The sequence below is a fragment of the Cydia splendana genome, chromosome 16, assembly GCF_910591565.1.
Source record: "Cydia splendana chromosome 16, ilCydSple1.2, whole genome shotgun sequence".
In the NCBI taxonomy this organism is placed as follows: Eukaryota; Metazoa; Arthropoda; class Insecta; order Lepidoptera; family Tortricidae; genus Cydia; species Cydia splendana.
The window spans coordinates 6,621,248-6,647,196 of NC_085975.1; the positions used below are offsets into that span (position 1 = coordinate 6,621,248).

General features: G+C 37.0%; 2 protein-coding genes and 1 long non-coding RNA gene across 4 annotated transcripts in view; 1 reads left to right on the top strand and 2 right to left on the bottom strand.

Moving 5' to 3' along the window:
* The first annotated feature begins 1,603 nt into the window (after positions 1-1,603).
* On the top strand, positions 1,604-10,514 carry LOC134798151 (putative GPI-anchor transamidase). The gene is made up of 7 exons (XM_063770492.1): positions 1,604-1,765; positions 1,840-2,118; positions 2,743-2,951; positions 8,529-8,646; positions 8,907-9,017; positions 9,136-9,317; positions 10,387-10,514. Exons 1-7 carry the CDS (start codon positions 1,694-1,696, stop codon positions 10,457-10,459), a joined length of 1,044 nt encoding a protein of 347 aa, XP_063626562.1. The 5' UTR covers positions 1,604-1,693; the 3' UTR covers positions 10,460-10,514.
* Positions 10,515-11,190: 676 nt separating this feature from the next.
* The window catches only part of LOC134798162 (uncharacterized), a 152,438-nt gene continuing 137,679 nt past the window's right edge, over positions 11,191-25,949 (bottom strand). The window contains exon 2 of the long non-coding RNA XR_010145159.1: positions 11,191-13,225. This is a non-coding gene — a long non-coding RNA (uncharacterized LOC134798162). The remainder of the gene's footprint in view (positions 13,226-25,949) is intronic.
* The window catches only part of LOC134798150 (carbohydrate sulfotransferase 13), a 68,455-nt gene continuing 62,686 nt past the window's right edge, over positions 20,181-25,949 (bottom strand). For both annotated transcript variants that reach the window (XM_063770489.1, XM_063770491.1), the window contains 2 exons: positions 23,229-23,383; positions 20,181-20,534 (listed from right to left, as the gene is read on the bottom strand). In XM_063770489.1, the coding sequence (XP_063626559.1) occupies positions 20,456-20,534; positions 23,229-23,383 (234 nt within the window). In that variant the 3' untranslated portion in view covers positions 20,181-20,455. The remainder of the gene's footprint in view (positions 20,535-23,228; positions 23,384-25,949) is intronic.

Sequence of the window (25,949 nt, forward strand, 5' to 3'; positions counted from 1 at the left end):
ATATATAAAAAAAATTTTTTTTTATAATTTTTAATATAATTAATTTAAAATACATCCCGAAGGTTCGACGGTCCACAGGTAACAGAGGAAAATGTGTGTTCACCTGATTAAATGTTTTTTTTTTTCTATGTATTATTTTCTTGAATAATATAATTAAGTCTTCCTTTACAACTTATTTGACCCACTGCCTGCATCTGAAAACATTTAATGATTAAAACAGACACACATACATTTTCTTATATTTTAGGTTAAAATCTTAAATAATAGGGAATATTACGCAAAACTCTGCGTAGCGCCACTACCACTATCTGTCACAATCTGGGGGTCTACCGCGAAACAAGAAAATTGAAATTTCGTTATATGCATCTTCTCGGGGATCATAAGATAGTCCTAAGCTTAACAATTGATTTATTTTGATCAACCTCTCTATCACTCTTGCATATTCGAGCGATAAAGAGGCAGATAACTAAATTTTGATTTTCGCGTTTACCGGTAGGCCCTGGTTAACAAACCGCCTTGATGCATCAATGTCATAATTTATTGTCTGTGAAAACTTGTCAAAAAACAGTTAAAGGCAGAGTATGTATAAGTTAGTCTATGAATTTACTAGAGTCGGTAGTGCTGCACTCTGGCGGCAGAACATGTAATATCATCTAGTAATACTAGATTCAAAAAATATATAATATAATGCCCATTCCATTAATGCACAGCTGATAGATAATTGTCCACTAAAAATATTAGGAGAAATAATTATAGTCATGTTGTATGCAAATCACCAGGAAATTCACTCATTTTATTTTATTTACTATTTACATTGATAAAAAATTAGGCTGCAGTCGATATCGATACTTGGTATCTTATACTTGTAGTACATCCCTAGTTCACAATGAAAGTGGATATGAAATATCTAATTTTCGATGTGTTTATAGCCTGCTACACCAAAATAAGGCTAAAAGTATGTAAAGCAATACTTACCGGTCTTCTGGAAATGGTCAATCTAATGGAAATTTCGGCATAAACTTCCTTTTTTGCGATTTTCGCGAGCGTATCAATTGCCACATATTTTGCACTGAAACAATTTAGTTTTCGGTGGCACTTAAACAAAATCTATTGACTCACTGTATGTTTTTATCACGTTTGACTGTTTTGGAAAATAACGACGGCTTTTAAAAAAGAAATTGCAAGAAATACGTAAGTATAACCTACGAACCGCCATGACAAGCAACAAAGTAATGTGGCTGACAGTTGACTTGACAGATAAATAGCACTGGCGTTTTATTTAGTTTTATTGGCTATGGTTAGGTCACTACAGTCCATACAAAACCTTTTTTTGTTCCTAGTTACGTCAGCCTGGTCTTTTCTCTCTGGACATCACATTTTAATCACGTTTTTATTTGTATCTCAAACATAGCAAAAAAAAGTGGATGAGAGAGACGCAGCTATTTATTAAAGCGAGATACAGCTATAGAAACAATAATTTTGAAAGCTATTTAAGTCTGCTTTTCAATCTATAGAAGTGTTATAAGTGATGGCCGTTTTATAATAGGCCCAAACAAATTGTCATGATGACAAGATGGGCGGGTTGACAATTGACACTGACAGCTAAAAATAAAAACTAATCTTATCGCTACTTGCAGTATTTTTTCCTGTTTTAATAATTTAATGAATTAATAGTCGTGCTAATGTGCACAAAATGTTGATATCAAAAACACTTTCCTTCGTCCTTACTGTCATAACTGCTGTACCATGTATATTCGCAATAGAGGTATTTTCAAAATATTTTGATCCTACGCCTCACTTCAACAGGAAAACATTTTCTATAAAAACCGTTATTTCTAGATTCCAGAGAAGTTCCAAAAGTCGAACCACACTAACAACTGGGCCGTGTTAGTAGACACGAGCAGGTTTTGGTTCAACTACCGGCATGTAGCGAACGTGTTGTCCATCTATCGGAGCGTCAAGCGGCTCGGGATACCGGACAGTCAGATTATCCTCATGATATCGGACGACATGGCGTGTAACCCGCGGAACCCGCGCCCGGCGACCATATTCAATAATGCTCATGAGCAGATTAACGTGTATGGAGATGATGTTGAGGTGGATTATAGAGGTTATGAGGTAAATATTGCTTTCATATTCTTATTGCTAATATGGTATAAAAAACGTTTACAGACTTTCTACTATTCCTAGGCAGTCTTTGGTGATTCATGAATAATGAAGTTGTCTCAGACATGGAGTTATAAGCTCCATAAGTAGTGTACATTTAAAACCAATACTACAAACCAAAATGTCAATATTTTAAAGTAATTTGATGTGTTTTCTAGTTTTATTAGTAGGGTAATTCACCAGTAACTGGCCACCGGCCAATAATACCAGCCGATATGGTGGTGGTAGTTTTTAGGGAGATGGGATAGTGTATTAGTTAGGCACTGGACCTCCCAACATCTTAGTTTAGGTACTAACATAGTAATTGAACCTCATAAGGCCCACCGTACTGAGTTTTCCTATTTTTTATTTGAACCTTGTATAGTAGATTAGGGTGACTTTCGTTTGCTTTAGAAAACAATGAAATAAAAGAAATACTACCTTATGTAGTTTTCGAAAGGTTCAAATTAGATTGAAACAGAGCATACATTGTAATGCGCATTGCAGTCTATTTGTAAGTTTGTAACTAACAAGTATGGATTGGATCTCATTGAACACCAAAACTAAACAAGAGCTTGACAAATTTCATGTTCTTAGGTTTCAGTTGAGAACTTTGTCCGTCTCCTCACCGGCCGCCTGCCCCCTGACACCCCTCGCTCCAAGCGCCTCCTCACCGACGAGGGCAGCAACATACTGATCTACTTAACTGGACATGGTGGAGATGGGTTCCTCAAGTTCCAAGACTCGGAGGAGGTGACGAGTCAGGAGCTGGCTGATGCCCTTGAGCAGATGTGGCAGAAGAGGAGGTATTTATTTAATTCATTTTATGTAAATAAATACAATAGTTTAATACCAACCTCAATATGGTATAATCAACCACAAAAAAATTTATCCATTAAAATTGCAGAACAGTAGACATTCATATTTCATATACATAAAGTGTAGATAATTACATAATTAGATATCGCCGCTATACTTACTCAACCTCGTATCTGCAACACTCATTTGATGACTAAAACACCCATATTCCGAATTAGTACAGCGGCCCAAGGGCCTTATACACTGTTTGATGTGACTGGACAGTATCGTACCGACGAGTGGTATCGTTGTGTTCGGTAGAGTTTACTGAGTACGAAATAAGAACTCGTCACTTTCTAAGACTGTGGAGGGGTTAACTGTGACGTCACAAAGATGGCGGTCCCAGGTTTCAAAGTTTAGATAATTACTCGGCAAGTTACTATCAGATTTTTTAAAACGAGGTGTCTTATGAAAGCTGATGAAATGTAGAATAAAACATGCTATATAACTAAAAGTGTAATTCAATTAATTATTTTATTATTAACAAAAATCCGAAAACTTAATATCTGTCTTTTTTTTCTCATTCAAAAAACACAATGAAAACGGCCACTTAGATAAAAAATATGTTATATAAATAATTTAGGTAAATGATTAAGCTACACGTTACTTCTTGAATTATGTGAATCCGATAATAAATAATTAAACTACGATGATTATACCGCGGGCGCGGCGCAGCGAACCACGCGCGCTCGGTTACTTGGAGGTGCGGGCGCGACTGAGAATGCTGTACTGTATATCAAAAACTACCTAACATTTTTAAACGAGTGATATATCAAATGAAAGATATTTAAATAACCAATAAAACGTGGTTATAAACTGGTGCTTGTCATCTAATAATAAGTATATAGAAATAAGCAAACAATAAAAATCCAAAAAGTAGTCACTTCAGTGTCGATTGGACTCATTGTATTAATGATTTATATGCCAAGCATGAAAAGGTAATTTAATAAATGTGACTAAAAACAGTTAACGGCGTTTTGACGTAAAAAGTTACTTGATTTATCATCACAAGATATATTTGAGTACATTATTGTCAAGGCTCGAAGTCGAAAGTAGCCTCCCACCTGAGATTAGAGATTAAACAATTAGTCCAAGAAGAGGGTTCCCACAAGGGGAGTGTCTGTCCCCCCTGATGTGGTGCCTACTGCTAGACTCAATGGTGAAAGAGTTCAACAGGGGGGGTATGTACATGCAGGGTTACACTGACGACGGAGTGTTACTAGTAAGAGAGCGGTTTTTAGGGTCGTAAGAGAGAAACCCGAGAAAAGAGATGAAACCCATAAAGATGCAAGGTATAGAACTAGAAATGGTGAATGAGCTGAAATATCTGGAAGTTACTCTAGACAGCACGCTCAGATCAGATACAAAACTCACATCAAGGAGCAGACGGCAAAAGCCATAAGAACACTATGTCAATGCAAAAGGGCACTATGTCAATGCTCGGAATCTGACCTGAGGGACGCGACGGTCAGGGCTGTCAGCACCGCTGCTTTCTGGGCATCCACTGTTTAGAGTTTTAGAGGAACCTCGACGCGAGAGAAGTAGAAATCCGCTGGATCTACAAGGCGGTGATATGTACTACCCATATGGGTATATGAGAACGACCCTGACAAATACAATTGGAGGTAATGCTAAGTTTGAAGCTTGGAATGGGGTGGAGAAGAGCTACTGAACAGTGATATAGAATGAAAGCATGTAAGGAATGGAAAAGAAGCTACGTGGACAAGAGACACGCGCTGGTACAAAGAGAGGCACTATCAAAATTTAAGATGTTGATGGCCAATACCGATGGCTAATAAAAAGGCAGGAGATATTTGATAAGAAATACAGGGTAAGAAATATAGGAGAGAGAGACAACTGGAACGTGGAAGCCAGACACCCGACGACCATCTGCTTTACGAATAGCTCAAGAAGAAGCTCAACGAAACTAGCAGAGTGATGCCTAAACTGGGAGAGCAAGTATCAATATCACTGTGCAGATATGCGAGTTCCAAGCAGAGGTATGTGCAATAGCGCGCTGTGCACGTATAGTTAAAGAGAGTGTGCAGGAAGAAGGCGCTATTGTAATATATACAGATAGCCAGGCAGCACTAAAGTCACTAAAGAAAATATCGGACACCTCCTCTCTCGTAAGAGAATGACGAGAGAAGCTTAACTTGATAGGCAAATAAAGAAGTGTCACGGTGGCATGGGAACCTTTAGGACACTAGGGAGTGACGGAAAATGAGACGGCGCACGAACTGGCGAGGATTTTTTTTTATTTATCTATCATGAAGTACACAACAATTTTGTCACAAATTATATTCCTCGCCAAACTGCGATTGCAGTTTGTTGGCGAGGATGGAGGCGGAGACGGAATATATGGGTCTGGAACCGGCTCTGCCTATGTCAGCGGATGTTACTAAAGGAGTCATAGAAAAGGTAAATGGATGGAGATGGAAGTACAGTCGAAGATGATGACTAAAGGATCACAGGAGAACCAGGTATCTTTTGAAACTAGGTAAGAGCAGTCTGAGACTACTGACGGGTATCATTACTGGTCGTAACACCCTCAACAGACCACTTAAGAAAATGGAAATTAGTAGAGACACCTCCTGTCCACACTGAGGTAAGGAGGAGACTAGCTTACACGTACTATACCTTACCAGCAGAATATACTATGTATATGCGGCACCGCGATGTAATACATTCGGTAGAGACACACTGAAAGAAAACGAACTAAAGGACGTTGAACTTAAAGATGTCATCTATTCTGCAGGAAGACAAAAAGATTTGAGGAGAATGGTGTGAAAATGCCGCCGGGACAGTAACCTGCAGCTCCAACCTCAGGGAATTGGGCTGAATGGACGCTACACGTGATCAGCTGCTTCCGGCCGGGCGTCCGTACACTACATCTACAACATTTCATTTTTTCATTCCTAAAATCTATAGCAACATACTTACCCTTAAATATTAGGAAAAGCACCAGCAAAAATGTATTTAAGTCTAAATAAAAAAAACTCATCTTGAAACAATATGAAGCTAGGATAGTTAGGTAACTTAAGTTAAAGAATGTCGTGTTATATTGAACTTATATTTGTAACTTATACTAGTATCTAAAATAGTTTAACACATTCAATACCACTAAGTGCTACGGGTTACGCTCGTAGCGCGTAGCCACGGTTTCGTCGTATGTAGCGCGTAGTCGCTACGAACAGTGTACCCGACAGTCGGGTGCTTGGTGTTGAATGTGTTAAATATCTAAGTAAGTAAAATAGCCTAACACAGTATGTAAAAAAGAGAGGAGCCTATGTATTTCTGCCAACAAACTGTTATACAGTTTGGCGGAGGTTGTACCTATTATGTAAATGCTGTTTCCGTGAATAAATGGTTTATTTATTTTATTTTATTTTCCTGAGTTATAGAGATATCGCTTGCCAGGATACTTATGCTTAATAACATGAATTTGGTTCATAATGATAATTATTTTCGATAACTCTCACTAATAATCGTTATTATTTAAATATAAAAGTAAAGTGAATACTTCTATGGATTTTTATTTTATGTTTATTTCTATATACATACTTATCTATAAGATGACAAGCTCCAGTTTATAACCACGTTTTATTGGTTATTTAAATATCTTTCATTTGATGTAGCATTTGTTTAATAGTTATTTGTACAACAAGAGATCAAAGTTTGATATTTCTTCGAGTGCTTATTTTGAGTCCCGTGCAAGCGAAAGATTCTATAATAGATTCACGAGCGTAGCGAGTGAATCTAATTTAGAATCTTGAGCGTAGTAAGGGATTCAAAAGCGCACGAGATGTAAATAACTTTGATCTCGTGTAGTACACAAAATTTTTCACCCTAAGCAGTGAAAACATACCTAGAGGGACAGAGATAATAGAACCCAAGTATCGAACTTGTATTAGACCCCGCATGTTGAAATGACATTTGACTATAAAGGTCACTTGAATGTCATTTTGTCTCACTCAGTGAGCAAAATCGCATTTTGCTCACTGAATGAGACAACTCAGTGAGCAAAATCGCATTTTGCTCACTGAGTGAGACAAAATGACTCAGTGAGCAAAATCGCATTTTGCTCACTGTTTTTAAGAAGCAAAGTACCCTTGTTCGAGCTGCTGAGGTGAAAAAATATTAATTTGTTTTTGATATACAGTACAGCATTCTCAGTCGCACCCGCGCCTCCAAGTAACCGAGCGCGCGCGGTTCGCTGCGCCGCGCCCGCGGTATAATCATCGTAGTTTACTTGTTTATTATCGGAATCACAAAATTCAAGTAGTAACGTGTAGCTTAATCACCTACCTAAATTATTTATATGACATATTTTTTATCTAAGTGGCCGTTTTCATTGTGTTTTTTGGGTGAGAAAAAAAAGACAAATGTAAAGTTTTAGTATTTTTGCAAATAAAAATAATAATAATTTAAATACACTATTAGTTATATAGCATGTTTTATTCTACATTTCATCAGCTTTCACAGGACACCTCATTTTTAAAAATCTGATAATAACTCGCCGAGTAACAATCTAAACTTTGAAACCCGGGACCGCCATCTTTGTGACGTCACAGTTAACCCCTCCACAGTCTTAGAAAGTGACGAGTTCTTATTTCGTACTCAGTAAACTCTACCGAACACAACGATACCACTCGTCGGTACGATACTGTCCAGTCACATCAAACAGTGTATAAGACCCTTGGGCCGCTGTACTAAATGAAGGAAAAGCGACATTTCCATCAAATGATTGTTGCAGATATGAGATTGAGTAAGTATAGCGACGACATGGCGCTTTAACTCAAGGCATGTTCTGCCAAACAAACTTAGAAATCTATTTTACAGTACATATGGTCCTATTTTCACGCACTAGTGCGTAAAATTGCACTTTTCGTGCGAATGTCAAATTTTAAAGGGCCATATGTACTGTAAAACGTTGTACGATACACGTGCGAATAAGTAATTCGCAACTCGAAATGTATCGCCACTCGTTTCGAATTTCCTCTTTTTCGCACTTGTAACTATTTCATTTATTGATCAATCCATATGTGCAAGTTGCTGTGGTACTTTGTGAATGCTGTGTTACCGCTGGATGGGCACTGATTCTCCCAACTACACGTGCGAATAAGTAATTCGCAACTCGAAATGTATCGCCACTCGTTTCGAATTTCCTCTTTTTCGCACTTGTAACTATTTCATTTATTGATCAATCCATATGTGCAAGTTGCTGTGGTACTTTGTGAATGCTGTGTTACCGCTGGATGGGCACTGATTCTCCCAACTACACGTGCGAATAAGTAATTCGCAACTCGAAATGTATCGCCACTCGTTTCGAATTTCATCTTTTTCGCACTTGTAACTATTTCATTTATTGATCAATCCATATGTGCAAGTTGCTGTGGTACTTTGTGAATGCTGTGTTACCGCTGGATGGGCACTGATTCTCCCAACACTTAAAATACTTACACAAGTGTGGCAGGTCTATATAAAGTTGATTATTATACAATGATATTTTGTTTATTTTTCAGGTACAATGAGATTTTCTTTATAATAGACACATGTCAAGCATCATCTATGTATGAGAAGTTCTACTCGCCCAACATATTAGCCACTGCTAGCAGTTTAGTTGGTGAAGATTCACTTTCGGTAAGAATTTTCATATACATACTTAATAAATTAAATTTTAATTTTAATGTTATTATTTTTTTATTCTTAAACGTGTCTTGGAGACAAATTATAATCGCAATTTGTCTTGACATGTTTTATCTTGTGGGCGGAGAAAGGTTTTCATTTGGCACTTTTGTAAGTTTGAGGGTTTGCCCATCAATATTGTTAGTAACTATTACACTGATATAAATTTATCAATAATATTATTATACACTAACATTAGGTTATTTATTTTTCAGCATCATGTGGACTCCGCGATCGGCGTGTACATCATAGACAGATACACATACTATGTGCTGGAGTTCCTTGAGAATGTGCATCCTAACACACACAGAACTATGTCAGAATTTGTATGTATTGCTTGTTAAAATATTTTTAAAATAGTAAATTTCGTGTACTATACAAAAATAGAAGAAAATTTCCTCAAGTGGAACCTTGTACTTAATGATAATTGAATACTTGTTACAGCTAGCCGTATGCCCTAAAAGCGCGTGCTTGTCGACGGTGGGCGTCCGCCGCGACCTCTTCAAGCGCGACCCGAGCCGGGTGCCCATCACCGACTTCTTCGGGTCCGTGAGACCCGTCGTCGTCACCGCCGACCCTATAGATATACTGGATATACCTAAGAGGAAGAGAAAGACTGAGCCAGAGTAAGTTGATAATGAATTTAATAAGTGGTTCCAAAGATTATGGTGAGATGAATAGGTATATTTATGGCAATTTAAAAAAAGCCGGCCAAGTGCGAGTCGGACTCGCGCACGAAGGGTTCCGTACCATTACGCATAAAACGGCAAAAAAAATCACGTTTGTTGTATGAGAGCCCCACTTAAATATTTGTTTTATTTTGTTTTTAATATTTGTTGTTATAGCGGCAATAGAAATACATCATCTGTGAAAATTTCAACTTCATCATCTTATCACGGTTCATGAGTTACAGCCTGGTGACAGACAGACGGACGGACGGACAGCGGAGTCTTAGTAATAGGATCCCGTTTTTACCCTTTGAGTATGGAACCCTAAAAAGTATGTTTGTGAAAGTATGTATAATGTATAATTGACTCCATATTCGATTAAAACGTATCTACCGATGTCTCTAACTAATTACCCTTACGTCATACTTGATGCCAAGTTTTGATGGATCCTTTTAGAGTTGTGCTGTTCCCGAGAATGTTCTCTGTTTACTATGGGAAACATTCTCAAGCGAGAACATTCCCATACAAAATGGACAACGTTCTCGAGAACGGCACATTTATAGATCCTCTCCATAATCTATTTAAAGAAAGTCATCATATAAAAAACGGACTTATTTGTTAAGCCCTTTATAGAGAATCAGGGTGGCAGGAATTATGCAAATTTGAAGCCTAGGGGATGTTCATAAATTACGCCATCTATTTTTGACCCCCCCCCCCCCCCCCTAAAATCATCCAAAAATCATGCTTCGAATCACCCCGTTTCCTCCTACGTCATGCTACCATCATCCGATGTCCAGACCCCCCCCCCCCCAATTTGAAATGACGCAATAAAGTGCAAAATCTGGTGGGAAATATATTTCCTCTTCCTTATAAAGGTTTAAAAAGTCAACCAAAATCTTAACATTGCCCGATGGCGAATGTGATGATTGCCTTTTGGCGCTCTTGAATTACATATTGACATTTTGTTTTTAACCTTTTGATGACAGTTTTGATGATATTTTTGTAAGTTATATTTCTTGTATTTCAGACTGAAACCTGTGTTACCAGAGAAGCGGAGTTACCTGCCGCAGTTCCCAGTGCATCTGGTGGAAACTAACTAGTCCAAAGAGTGTAACTACACACGAACAAAGGTATTAATAAACTTACATTAATTTTGTATCTGAGGCATTTTTAATTAAAACCGACTTCCTGTTTTATCCATTAAAACCAAAGAATTATCAAGAGGTGTAAAATCAACTAACAAAACTAGATCTAGATGGCGCTATGTATTGTCAGGCGTCAACTTTAGACAATTGAGTTACCGCATAATGTACCATATGATTCTCGACAATTTTAACACATTCAATACCACTAAGTGCTACGGGTTACGCTCGTAGCGCGTAGCCACGGTTTCGTCGTATGTAGCGCGTAGTCGCTACGAACAGTGTACCCGACAGTCGGGTTCTTGGTGTTGAATGTGTTAAGTTGAATTTTAGAATACAATGGTATAAAAGAATGTTCTAATATAGACCTTTAGACTGTTTTGCTCCATGCTAGGAGCTTTATCTAGAGTCATTTGCAACTGACCCAGATTAGCAACTGACAGCTATCCTCATCTATTCTGTGCCCTCATATAGCGTCTGTCATACAAAATACTACTTCATCCATATTTAGCCGTATTATTTTGTATGGAGACGGCACCGCTATCCTAGTAAAACAGAGCTTTAGTGACTAGTTTTAATATGTTCAAAAATCTTACTGTTCATTCGATTTCATTTTTGATAGCCTTTTACCTTCACTTATGAGCAGATATTAAATTCAAGGGAGAAAAGGGGGTAACATAAAACCACAATTAAATATTAAATAATTTAATTATCTATAAGTACTAAGAATAATCTGTAACATTACGTAACACAACCGATTCATTACTGCGAACCTACAACTCAAGCACGTCTCTCACAATCTGATATGAGATCTACACGACTATAGCACCATTTCAGTTACGATCATAGGCCATGTCTTTTTGGTCTAATTTACCTACTATTCATCCCATATTCACTATACACGCAGAAAGGAAAAGAGAGAGAGATATAGCGTCATGATTTCTATTTGTATCTAGTATTACCATTATTTCGTCTGCTGTTATTCATTTGGCTATGTAGGGTGGAAGATTAATAGCCGTAAATAACTACCGTACCGCACTAAGGTCGCGGTGCGGTAGTGTGTTACGGCTATAAAGGCCGTTTTATATATGACTACGTTTAGTATGCTTAACACATTCACTGCCAGCAACCCGCTAGGCGGGTTCTCTATTTGTAGGCACTTTTAGCTACATAAGGTTTTCCCTCGTTATCCGCTATGCTATACTCTAAATCATAATTAGATTCCAAAAAAAGTAAGACAATGTTGCCACTGCAATAATTTGTTTGTAAAATAGTAAATTCCTTTTTACAAATAAACACGCTAAGATAATTTATTTATTGGTAATTTTACTCCTACGATTTAAAGAAGTACTTTTACTTACTTATTTTTACATAAATACAAGACGCGCTAGTAAAAAGTGGCAACATTGTCTTACTTTTTTTGAAATCTAATTATGATTTAGAGTTTAGGTAATAGCGCGTAGCTCGCGCTGGCACTGAATGTGTTATAATAGTATGTAATAGGTAGTTCAACTATCTAATTGCATTGATAATTGCTCATTTACAAATGTATTTTTCATACTATAATCTAAATTTAACGGCGTTTAAATAAATCAGTAAAATGGTATGAATCTTGGCACTAGAAAATGATCTAATTTCGCCGTTCTGAAATAGTAGATCGTGTTTTGAAAAAGTTTACCAAGCAATATTGCTAAAATATTTTTGTTTTTTTTTTAGCCAAATGAATCACAGCTGTACCATACTAATGAATACATAATCGGTAATATCAAATTTTATTTTTACCGGGGCCTATATAGTATATTCTGCAAGATACAATTGGATTACTATTTTTTTAGTTCGAGACCAGTAAAATTTAAAAGAATCAACATTTTTCAATATAGCAAATAAACAGATAATATAAAACTATTACTGAATTAGACAAGCCAGTACATTTACAATTTTACATACTTCCTATATTAAATTTTACACAAATTGGGGCGGTGATACAGGTTATAAATTGAGTAAGGGTTAGGTTTAGAATTAGATTTAGTTTATAAATGACCGGTATTTTAGTCTAACAAGCTTAAATAATTCTTTAGCCCTATGACTAGGCAGACTTTCATATCTATGGAACAACTTAAAAATAATATTTTACAAATTGTACATAAGTACAGGCAAAACTCTGAAATATTGTACTCTTAACATTAAAACTTGCATTCAGGTAAAATAAAATGTCTATTGGTATACTCAAACGGTCTCAAATTTTACCCAGCGTATATTTTCTTTTAGCTAACAGTACCTAAATGTAATTGTAATTACAAAACACGTAAATTGTAAATAAAACAATCCAGTAACAATTCACAAAATTCTTAACTAGTAAGTATGAAAAGGTCGTATAATATGTATGTATAATCTATTGTTTTTAATTGGATTACATTTTCCACCTTGTTTACAGAAAACAAGGTTCTTTTAATTATCTTTGTTAAGTAATACATTTTATACGAAAATTAATCGTTACAAAACAACATAGACAAAAGGATACCAAGATGCGTAAAATATTGCAAAATTACTAATAAAATTGCAGCTGCAGTGAATGCCAATTTAACGCCGCAAAAGAGCCCATCAATGTGCACACTAGCGCCACTGCTAAATAATCATGATTATTTAAATTTAACGAAAGATATTTAAAAAAGGGGGCCGCTACGTACTGTATTTTATATTTAAGTACGTTTTGAATACATCAAACTAGTTTTTATGTTGCTGTATTCGTCAATCTTTTTTAAATATCTTTCGTTAAATTTAAGTAATCACGATTATTTTACAGTGGCGCTAGTGTGCACGTTGATGGGCTCTAAACCATATTGTCAAATTTCAGCGCTTGAACTATCAACCTATTAGTTACGTAATTTGCGGGGCAGTTTAGCGCCATTTACTTCAGCAATCGAAACTGCGACTAAAATAATTTGCACCACGTTACGCGTCTCAGTATTAATTACTTTGTCTAAACCAGCTATACTCTAAGTGTGTTCCGCGGAACCCTAGGGTTCCGCGACACCCCTGGAGGGGTTCCGCAAGAATTTAGAACACTATGCTTTAGTCATCCATCCAGAACACTATGACTAAAACAATATGCTTTAGGGTTCCATCAAGTATTTCGCTTTCCAAAAGGGTTCCGTCAAAAAAAAAGATTGAGAACCGCTGGTCTAAACAAATGACAAATGACTTAATGCTAAAATTAAATTATTTCTTATCGGATAACTAGTTTTTATTTGGCTCAAACGCTCCTTAGCCGTAGGTTAACTGTTGAATCAACATAAGTGCATTCAAATAATTGCGAATCACGTCCGAATATCGGGTGGGGGAAAAACACCCATAATTCCATGTTAAAATCAATTTTCGTGACTACCCGAAAATCCGGAAGTGATTCAGAATTGCCCGAATGCACCTTGTACTTCATGTATTACTTCAAAGTTCTACGTAAGCTATTTTACTATTTCTTATTGGATTAGATGGCTGGTTATGAAGAAAATGCCTTATTGTCTTATGACGAAGCCGGTAGTAAAAGAAAAGTACAGTCACCAACATAGTAGCTATGCGAACGAAATATTATTATATAAAAAAAAATGATCTGCACAACTCTTATATTACCTACCACAAAATTGTTTATCATTTTCATATCCATGAAAAAATGCTGCGTCAAATTATTTTTAACAAAGAAAGCTACTTGAATAACACTTTTGGGGAACAATGAAAATCATGTTTCACGGACATTTTAACGTATTTAAATATTATCTTCGTACCGCCCAGCCCAATACATTACGATGTACACTTTAGTTCAATGGAATTTCCACTTTAAACAAAAAAAGTAGCATTTCTTTGATGAACAAAAAAAATTCAACTCAAAAAATTCGAACTAATAAAATACAAATCAATTAAAAATGCAACTAGGTTCCTTACCAACTTATGTGTATTTGGTGGGTGGCTTTTTTTTTTAGAAAAAGATACAAATTGTGTGATGTTAGCTTTACTTATTTACTCTTGAAAGATTGTATGTTGTAAGGTTATTAGTTTAGTAACAGCTGCCACATGAACCGAGATAAGACGAAAAAATATGAAAGGAAAAATATGTCTGTAATTACATACATATTTCAAAAAATCTAAACTAATGTATTCATACCTAGTTATGTATTGGACATTATCTATGGTAATATATAAATATTATAAATAACAAACATTAAAAAACTCTTCTAGTCTAGGGCATCTAGGGTTCGGATTCAAGCTTATAAGAACGAAATAGTTTAACAACATGACTATGTAACAATTAATATTATTAAGATACAAAATATTTACAAATTGATAAAAATCGTTGACAAAATTTACTGGATTGTAAAATACTAGTATACCTATTCAACATTACTACTGTAGCTATGACATCTTAAAAGATAAAGTTTTGTACCTATCGATTACGTTAGGTATGTACAGTTGTAGTGCATTATTGTTTTCCATCGTATTTTCACGGAAACGTACGATCGTGTCTTGATGTTTCAGTCAGTCTCGGCAGGCCTCCGTCACACGCTCAAGGCCACGCGCTATATGCCTACCGCTCGGCGTATCGTCGACGATACAACCGACAGAGGGCCGCCGAACGCCCGCCTCAGCGCTCGCACCGCATTGCACCGCGCGTTTCCCGCGCTTATGCTTCGAAATGCCGAAACCACGTAATTATTGTGCAGTAGATGGGTGAAAAAGTCAAAAAAACAAAGGAAAAAGCCTATAATAAGGATTCATCTTTTTATGGCGGGCTAAAGGTCCCACCTGAAACGTTTAATAATTATATTGAAGGGTTAGAAAAAGTATTTTTAAATAATTTTGACGACGTAATAATTAATCGGCCGGTAGCACCGTATTACAACTTTTAATAACCGTTGCTTTGCTCCTGAATATTTATTAAAATTATTTACGCGATTTAGGATATTTTCAACTATAAAATTTTAATAACAGAGAATTCCGAGAAGGGAAAAAATTATAAATCATTATATTAAAACTAAAAAAAAAAAAAAATTTAAACTGTTTATTATAAATAAATTTTACAATATTTTACTAAAACATATTTGATTCGCAACATTCGTTCTATTACAATAATCATCATAGTTAGGGTAGCTACAACCCTAGCGCATTCTTACGATGACGCGTTGGCACGTGACTCGCACGGCGGGCAACACAGCCTCGACTCTTTGTGCGCGTACTTATGGTACATTTTCTTCTTGTCCTGAGCAGCAGGTATTATTATTAAGGTTTTGTAGGCTATTATAGCGTAGGTATTTTTGCTTTTGTTTGGGAATGAAGTATCTGTTACGTAGTAACTATTTATTAATCTGTGGTCTCGGTACAAAAAGTACTGAAGTAGCATGACAAATACGAACGTTTCCGAGAAAGTACGATGGAAAACAATTAGGTATGCAATACATCATTCTGTACTCGTACCAAAAGTTTAGGACATCGTTTTTTATCACTAAACAATTGTGTCATTGCACAAAATGCATTGGGCTAAAAATAAACCATTTTAAAACTGCGCGCCCTATCTCTCCTCTAAAGCACTTACGTCTAAAGGAGGTAATCTTATGGCTTTAACAGACGGGCATACCGGACAGTGACCTTGGTCCGGTTCGAGACCTGTCCGATCGTATGGAAGGCGGTACGCCGTACGTCCGTTAAGGACGCAGCATTAAGTGAGAGCGAAGAGATAAGGCGTGTCCAGACAGTCAATTTTTCGCCAATCTGATTAAATTGTCCGATGAATCAGGCCTTGCGGACGCAAACGCCGCCGATTATGACCGATATTACCGATAAAATGGAGTGCGGACGCAAGAATACCAATTTGTGACGCCAGTATTTTCGTTTTAGGGCATTTTTTCAATTTAGAGGCTGCTAATAATATCACCATAAATCTAAAATTGGTGATTAAATTGGAATTTGACGCCAATTTCATTTCTGATCAAATCAGTCGATTTGATCACCCCGTCTGGACTCCACTATATGCTGACCGGACGAAGGCCGCGGTCTGGTACGCCCTTCTGTTACGACTTTAATAGACGCGTTGTACACATTCAAGACCAAAGTTGGCACTGTCGTGTTATTGTGCGTTGCGTCTACGTGCAAATGCGCGCACTTTAAAAATGGTTATCCCTACATTCCTATTTGGTTTACACTTGTGTTTCTGGGCAAAACAAGCGAGATGATACTTACAACAGTTACAACTCTTACAAGGCTTTTCTATTGGTACTTTTTTTAGTTCCTTACGCCAAACAACCATCATTCGATGCCACATTTACCTTATTTTTAAATAAATTTATCCCTATTGTGAGTAGGTACCGTAAAACACCCAACTATAGTCTAATACTACAACTAGGATCCACAAGTTCAACATTTAATGAAGTGCCAATACCAATGTTATTTTTAGTATTTTCTGAGTGTTTTCTACCATTTATGAAACTTTGTTATCTCAGAACTGAGGTATGTAATTCAAATAATAGTCACACTTAAACCAAGATATTCTAGTTAGTTTTGGATCATAGTTAGGAGATTATGAACTATCGTTGAGTTGTTTTACGGTATACTAAGTCTCCTATATTCCATCGTTAATAACTAGGGATAGGTACAGATGTATACTTCAGATTTATTCGGCAGAGTATCTGGCATTTTTTGGCACACGTCTGAGGACAGATCTCGGGCAGCCACATTTGTGCTTAATTTTCGTCAGATAATCAACCAGGGAGATCTGAGGGATACACCTGATCCCTATCTATTGATATCTTTAAACAAATCATTAGGTACATATTAAATAGATCTATTTCCATAAACTTATATTATGGAAGCACTAAGAATTTTGTATTCAGCATCAGCAGTACAATACAAAACTAAAACAACATATGTACTCTACGCGTATTAGCTAAACTTTGCTATCACTACAAACTATCAGTTCAACAATTCATTTTAAACTCTTCATCATTTAACTCATTATAAATAAATTATAACAATTCTGTGTTCATTTAATCAAATACGGACTTCTCATAAGAATAGCGTTAGCTACGATACAATTAATTTTATTTAAGTTTTTATAGAATCATGGCCGATTTTAACGAACTCTAAGAGCGGTTTCGCACTACGTCCGATCCGAATCTGGTCCGAACCCGTGAAAATATGGTCCGTAGTAGCCGTAGAACTATTTCTATGGTAAGTTACGCACCGCACACGTTGAATGACTGAAAGAAATCGGGTGACGGAGATCGGATCTAACTTACCATAGAAATAGTTTATTTTCACGGCTTCGGATCGGATTCGGATCGGACGTAGTGCGAAACTGCTCTAACTCAATGAGGTTACTAGTTCTTATGGCAACTTTCGGTGTACCATGTAAATGAATTAAAGTCATTTAAAATTTGAAACAAAACAATCTTTGTTTACCATGTGACATATGTAATTTGTTGTCCCAAAAAGAGGATACCACTCAGCATATAATACGTCTCGGAGCACGTAGTGCAACGACGCTGATTTTCATGATTGTATGTGTATGTAATATTGGACTCTTATCTAGCAAGATCGGATATTCGCATCTGATTCAATTGTTGCTTAACTGTTTGCAAAATCTTACGTAAACAACTAACAAAAATTAAATGAACAAGTTAAATAAAATCAATATATCTTTCTTGCAAAAACTATAAACCATGAGATTTGTGACGCAAGTACTAGGTAGGTACGTTTTATTCAGATTTGAGAAATCGACTCTAATAATTGCTGAGTATAGTAACAGCACCAGTCATGGGACATTTAAGAGGAAATTTGGAGTATTTATGATATTTCCCTTGTACATGTAAATGGTCTTCCGCTTAGCGTGTTAAAAGATGAAAGTCCTATCCGCCTTTCATGTTTTAGGCGTGTTGTATCAAAGATACTGCAATGAGTTTCCACATAATTAACAAATTAAAACTATGCTTTTTTTCTCCAGTCATGGACACCAAAGCTCCAGTAATGGGCCCCCGGTAATGGACGTGGATCCAGTAATGGGCCCCCTATAATGGGCATTGCTCTATCAGTATAAAATTTTGAAATGGGGAATAAGTTATGGCAAAAAAATAAATTTTTGTTATAAGCGTTTATCGCTGAATGTATTTTTCTTTCCACAGCCAATTATTATTGTATTAGATTCATCGAGACAATTCTAATATACCCAAACACAATTAGTTAGGGTTTATTGCGATAAAGTTCCCATGGCCACCTCTTGTCTCCATCATCAGATCAAGTCCATGTTATCATAATATTGCATTATCATCCGATTTGCATACTTAATTACGTACTTACACAAAATTTCAACTGAATCGGAAATCGAAAAGTGGGTCAAATTCAGCTACCAAGATTTGACCCACACTAACTAACAAGGCAAGTTAAATAAAAATTTGGAAAAACGATATTAATTTATCCTAAGTCCGAGAATACCCCCTGGTTGACATATTTCGTAACTACATTTTACTTCTGTATTGTTTAAAACATGAAATTATGGCATGGCAAGTATCATTATGTCAATTGTCCCATCATAGGAGGTATGCAGTTTTACAGCTCCTATAATGGGATTGGGCCAAATACCACAATTTTTTTTACATCTGTGGAGTCACAACATAGTGTGTTGTATACCTTATCTCATGGTAAATGCAATTAACAAAACACATTCTAGTTTTCATCAAGTATTAATTAATTAAAATTTAATAAATTAACTCACCTCTCTTAGCGAAGTTGTTAAGAATTTTTAGTGATATTTTTTTTCAGTGGCACGACAACTTTTGGGTTGACGCACATTTCTTAAAAAATAACCGAATTTAATAAAAATTCAAACATAATCAGCTCTAGGACTCTTATTTATGATAAAAATATATCCAGTGTTTATAAACAACTTTTATATACTTATTTTAGAGGAATTGTGTTTTTTTTGTCCCATTACTGGTTCCGTGTCCATTATAGGGTATACTACTATAATTATTACTTATACAGTTACATTTAATACGATCCCTTAACCTTATCGAGGTTCTTGGGTTCGTTCCGAACAGTATCAAATATCGGGCCTACTTGCGTCCATTAAGGGATATTATATCGGCAAACATTAATAGACCAATTAGCTGCTTGAGAGGAAAATGATTAGTGAAAATATTTCGCTCGAGCGGCGACGAGCAGTGGGGCGTCCGGTGCGAGTGGTGCGACGTCCATGTTAAGTACCCCGCAGGCTTGGCAACAAATCGCATGCGATTTTCGATGCCTTGCCGACTAAGTCGGTGCAACATATTCAATCGATCGGTTAATTGACGCAATGTAAGCGTCGAAAATCACATGTGATTTGTTGCAAGGTGAGTGGGCCTGAGTGTACGCTGATTAAACAATTTATTTAGTTTTTCAATCTTTCCTTAAAGCGATATTGCACTTATACAACTCAAATATGACCTTAATATAGAGGTTTATAAATTAGAGGCTTGTATGTGACAAGCGTAGGTACATAGGTACCTACGCTTCTACATCTCATTCCTCAACTACTTAAAATAATAAAAGGAAATAAAATTATAGTCATAACTTGTACATATACAAATTATTAAGCATACCAAATAGTCCTTGTACCTAAGATGCTGTTACTGGGTATCACATATCAACACTTCCCATAAACTAAAGGCCGAATTGACAACTTCTATCGAATCGATTCGAAAAAACAATCAGTCTTCACCCATCGCTGGTATAACCACAAGCAGTCCACATGATCCTTAATCCACAGACACAGCGTCTAATTTCCATCGCCCACATGCCTTATCTTGGTCGGTACACCGTCGATGCTCACTATCTTTACAAAGGTTGTATCTTTCTAGGACCTCCTAGTCGTTTACGCCCTTTTATAATGTGCGCATTAAGTATAAATGACTAAGCCAAATTATATAATTACGCTCATCCGTGGCTCGGGTCGTCCGGTTGCACGATTTCGAAATAGCTGTCGATGGTGTAGTTGAAGAGTTGAAAGTCGTATCTGCGAAAGAAATGTGTAAGTTAGTCACGTTTTGCAAGTAATCGCAAGTGAAGAGAGTTCGTGTTAAGTGTTCTACTTTGTGAATAGCCGACCCTTATACGCTCTATAATTACAGGGCGCCTCTAAAACAAACTTTAATATGTCGATGACTGGTACTTATTACAACAGTTCGTATATACTATATAGCATTAGATTGAGCCCATGTATACCTATACATACACAATTACACATATCAGTATAAAGTTATACAGGTACTATGTTACGCACTATGTGTGTGTGTGTGTGTGTGTGTGTGTGTGTGTGTGTATGTGTTAGGCACTATGTTAAGCGATTTTGAGTAGTGTCAGGGATGTTCTGAAAATCTGAAGTCTGAATTTAATATTTCATTAATCCGTTGCTTCACAAGATTCCCTAGTTTTATGTTAAAGTAGGTACTATTATACCGAACCAAATAACGAACCAATAAACTTAATTTTAAGGTAAGCTTTTTAGCAATCCCTACTTAATATTATAAATGCGAAAGTACCTAACTCTGTCTGTCTGTCTGTTACCGCTTCACTCTTAAACCGCTGAACAGATTTAGATGAAGTGTGTTAGGCCCGAGAAAGGACATTGAATAGTTTTTAATCATCGTCATCTTTCCACGCAGACTAAGTCGCGGGCCTCAGCTAGTCCTTCATATACAACTGTTTGATTTGCACGAAGGGTTCTTTGCGATGACTGACAAAAAAATCTCTAAATCATTACACTCCTTTTTTGTGTGAACCCCGAACACTTGGCAAAGTAATTGGATCACCGAATGAGGTCGTAAAGGGCTCGGCCCGTTATTGCAGTTTTACATTTTCCTGCATGCCACGTGTCGTGATGAGCAACGATGAAAACGATCTTTTACCACAAAATAATAGTACTACACGTACAGAAAGGAAACTTCCTACAAAACCGAAGTTTGACAGCGGTTCAGGGTCGAATCATGCTGTCCCTTTCTAATATATGGCACTATCCCTTTCGGCTATTTAGGGTTGTCAAAATTCAAGCCATTATCTTATCTGTTGTCGTGGACGCAAAGGGACGTCAAGTTGTTTCAACCCTAATATTTGCTCGGAGCAAAGCTGAGCCGAACGGAGCCGAGTTTGCACGAAGGGAGGAGTTTCGCCGCACCCCTGCTTTTACTCAGAATGTAGGTTAATACATACGTGTCCTCGGCACCTAAACATTGTAGGATAGTGTGCACTGATTCTCACCAAACCTCCGCCAAAAAGCCGCTCTCATACAATCGAAGTTACTTACGCTCTCAGTTTAAAACGACAAGTTGAAATAACATGAAGCGAAATCAAGAAAAAGTTATACTCGAATAGATGGCGCCACATCTTTGGCCTATACTCGTCTAGATGACGTTGGCGACACCGTGTGATATTTAACAATTTTAACACATATCAGTGAAAGAACATGTGACATAGTCATATGGCGTTCTAAAAAAAAAAAAAATAATGTTTTTATGCATTTTTATTTTTGGTTTTAATTTCATGTCGATAGATGGCAGTAAATTTACTGTGACTACAAAATTTACTATGACAGTAACTCTCTATACACTCTATTCTCTTTGCTTCTGGCAAACAAAACCGACTACCTAAACAGTAAAAACCGACAACATGGAAACAGCCGACCCATTTCCAGCAAACGGCTCCTATTCAGTTTTGCTAATCCGTTTGGGAAATACGGTGCTGCGGGCGGTCCGACTGGGGATTTCAAAATACAAAGTTTTTTGCTTCGGAACTTGGGATTCCCCCTCCGTTTCATATAAGTGGATAAGTTTCGCCACAACTGTGTCCTATCTATGTCACAAAAATATGACTCGCAATTTTTCAACAGGGATGTAGGTTCAACAGTAGTGCCTTAGTCATGCTTTAACGTTCCACAGTTAACCTTAGAAAAATTATAGAATTACTAACATCTTCCCTGGAACTAATCGCTTCTTAAATTTTACATAAAGTGTAATTCTATAGAACTTGCTAACTATGTAAACAAACCGCCATGGATATTGAAACTGTCACTGAATGATGATTTCAGTATGGCGATTTGTTTACATAGTTAGCAAGTTCCATAGAATGACACTTTAGGTACAAAACTACTATTTATTAAATAATATAATGCCTAGCAACGGAAACTACTCCCAGACATAATGGATATTACCTGGGGTCCCTTTGTTTCCCATAAAGTTTTAAGTCATAGGTAATGTATTGTTTGTCATATTATCGTTAGTCATAAAACGGAAACTGTTAACTTTTCAGGATTTTCGTAAGGTTATTCTATAGATAAGTTAGGTTAGGTTAGGTTTGTTTTATGGCAATCCTGAAAAGTTACGCGTTTCTGAGAAAAACCAATTATGACTAACGAAAATTCTGACAAACAATACATTATGACTTAAAACTATTTGAGAAACAATAGAGACCCATATTACCTATATATCATTTTTTTTATGTAATTTGAGCATCTTTCTTTCTAGCGTTGTCCCGGCTTTTTGCCACATCTCATGGGAGCATGAGGTCCACTCGACAACTATGTGGATTTAAAATGAGAGCGTATGGGGCGGCGGCTTTTTGGTGATAAGTTCTTTTGACTCTTAATACTTGTTACACGGAAAAGAATAGCGCTTTCAGTTTCACCCTTGTGTGGTTGTGTGTAATGTAAACTCACTTGTAAAGGTTATAAAGGCCGACCAGCTGCTGCCGCCGCAGCCGCGAGTAGAGGTGGTTGATGCTCTGCTGCGTCTTGCCCTTGCCGCTATTCCGCCACTCTGGCTTCACCACGTCCTGCAGCCGCGCTAGCTGAATCAGGTACCTTTGGTCCTCCTGTCAAACATGAACATGATTGTTTATATTGAACTTCGCGGTTTCGCACAGGTTACACAAAACAAAACAAATTATACATCTAAACCTTCCTCCCTAAAGAATCACTCTATTGATAGGTGAAAACCGCACGAAAATCTGTTTAGTAATAGTAGTCGTTTTTGAGTTTATCGCGAACATACATACACACAAACAGACAGACGCTTTGTTTTATAAAGTGTAGTGATTGTAGCATCTCTGATGTCAGCCGTCAATTCGGGCATCATGCCACAAACTATCAACAGATGGCAATAGAATAACTTCCCGTACAACGAATGTGTGATTGATAACCTGTCAGAGTGTTTACTGTGGCAACACTGAGATATGGACTGTCATTAACTCGGAGTAATTAACATGGAGCCGCCATTGACAGGCGTTCCCCTCTGTCGAAAATAGGCGGCCAATGGTCAACAACTTGTCAACCATATGTATGGACTGACGTTTATCTGACATGACGTACCTATACATTTGATGTGCCCCTCCCCCGCAAAAAACGGCAGACTATTTTGTACCGAAAATTTTAGACATGGCGTCTCCGTTGGTTATATCCTCTAAGGTCATTAATGTCATGTAACGGACACATGTAGTATAGCGCTGAATAAACCGTGATCAATTAATTTACTGTTTTATTTGGCTTCAAAATATAATAATGGCGACGAGGATGGGGCAACTTCTTTAAAGTGCCCATACTTTTCCCGGTACTGCTCTCAAGGCACTACACCCACTTGGAGGACAATCTCCACATTGCCGTCTCCACTTCTACATATTAACTAAAAATAAAAACTATGACTGAAGATGCAAACAGGATGAAGGTGCAGGAAGGGATACTTTCAACATAAATAAAACTTATTTGTGGGAGTCATTGTTTATGTAACAAATTGTTCGTCTATACGTACGGATTTGTACCTTCTTGATTATACTTATTCCATTGGCAAGGCAAGACGAGGTAAGAATATTGATGCGATTGGCGATAAAAGTTTGCTTGAAACCTTTAATGGGGTACCTACTTATTATTTCTTGCTTTGTCTCACGGTTATCGGTCGAAAAGTACCGTTTCATTACAGTCCATGAGTTGAAAGTCCTTAAGGCTTAGAAGGCCTACATAAAAATTAAGTACATAATATTTAGGAATGGATAACGGCGGCAGGTTGGATAAGGAAGGTGAACATAATTTTATTGTGAAAACCTGGTAACAGGTAAACTTACCTAACTTGACTTTACCAAAAAATTCAACATCTCATTACATTAATAATGAACCTGTTTAGACGTTACTACTCTGTTGACACAAAAGTTGTTGGTAGACTTGGTAGCATAATGTTTTGTAGCATAATTTTTAATTTGATACCGCTACTTTAATAATTTAACATCGATCAACAATTTACAAATAAAACTGTTACATGTTTTATGAATGTTTCTTGAACTAATAACAAAATACCTATGTAATTTAAATTCAAAACCAATTTTCTTCGGCTTCCTCTAGGCCGGCATTCAAAGATGAAAGCACAAAGAAAAATTTCATCTCCTGATGCCAGAACCGCCATGACAGCGAAAGCAATTAGGTATGTCTTTGATCTTAGCATCAAATGACCGTACCGACAGTCACCATGATAAAGCGAGGAACTTATCTTGATCCCATCTACAGTGCCTTGACTAAATTTTCAATTTTATTTCGTTAATAGGCCAAAGACAGGAATGATAGAGATGTTATGTTTTTAATTGGCACATTAATAATATTATTTTCGCTGTTTGTTACGTACGTTACGATAACAAACAAAACGAAACACGGAAGTGATTCCGAGCCGCGACCGGTGGAGCATCGCGACATTAACGTTTCCCGTTGTTTGGAATGGAATCAGGGAAATCTTTTTTCAATTAGGTACGTACTTATTTCGAAAATTTTGTTGGTGATGTCGGTAGGTTCATCCTTAAGATAAGAATACGTCCTCTAGGGAGCTACGAGACTGTTAATAAATGATGTTCAAATAATGTTTGATATTTACTGTTACACTAAACTAACCTCAATAAAAGTATAATACCTACTTTAATTTGTAATGTAAATGTTAATTAATGGTTGGGTACAAGAACAGACGGTCTAGCATGAACTGGAATAACCTCTCCTCTGGTCTGGGCGCGCGACTCCATACATCAAGCGCGACTTCAAGTATGGACTACAATGCGAGAAAACGCAACATATGCTAGACCGCCAGAGGTAGGTATACTCACGTCCAAAGTCTCGAATTTAAGCACGACGTCGAAGTCAAACTTGCACGACGTGCAGAAGTCCTTATATGGCGCCCATTGGGTGTCGAGCGTCCGCTTCCGCGCGGGCTTCGTCCACATAAGAGACAGTCTTTGAATGTGTTTGGTTTCAAGAACATTTATGAGGAATGGTATACTTACGTCCAGTCTCGAATGGTCTCGAATTTAAGCACGACGTCGAAGTCGAACTAGCACGGCGTGCAGAAGTCCGTGTACGGCGTCCAGTGCATGTCGAGCGACCGCTTCGCCCGGGCTTCGTCCACATAAGAGA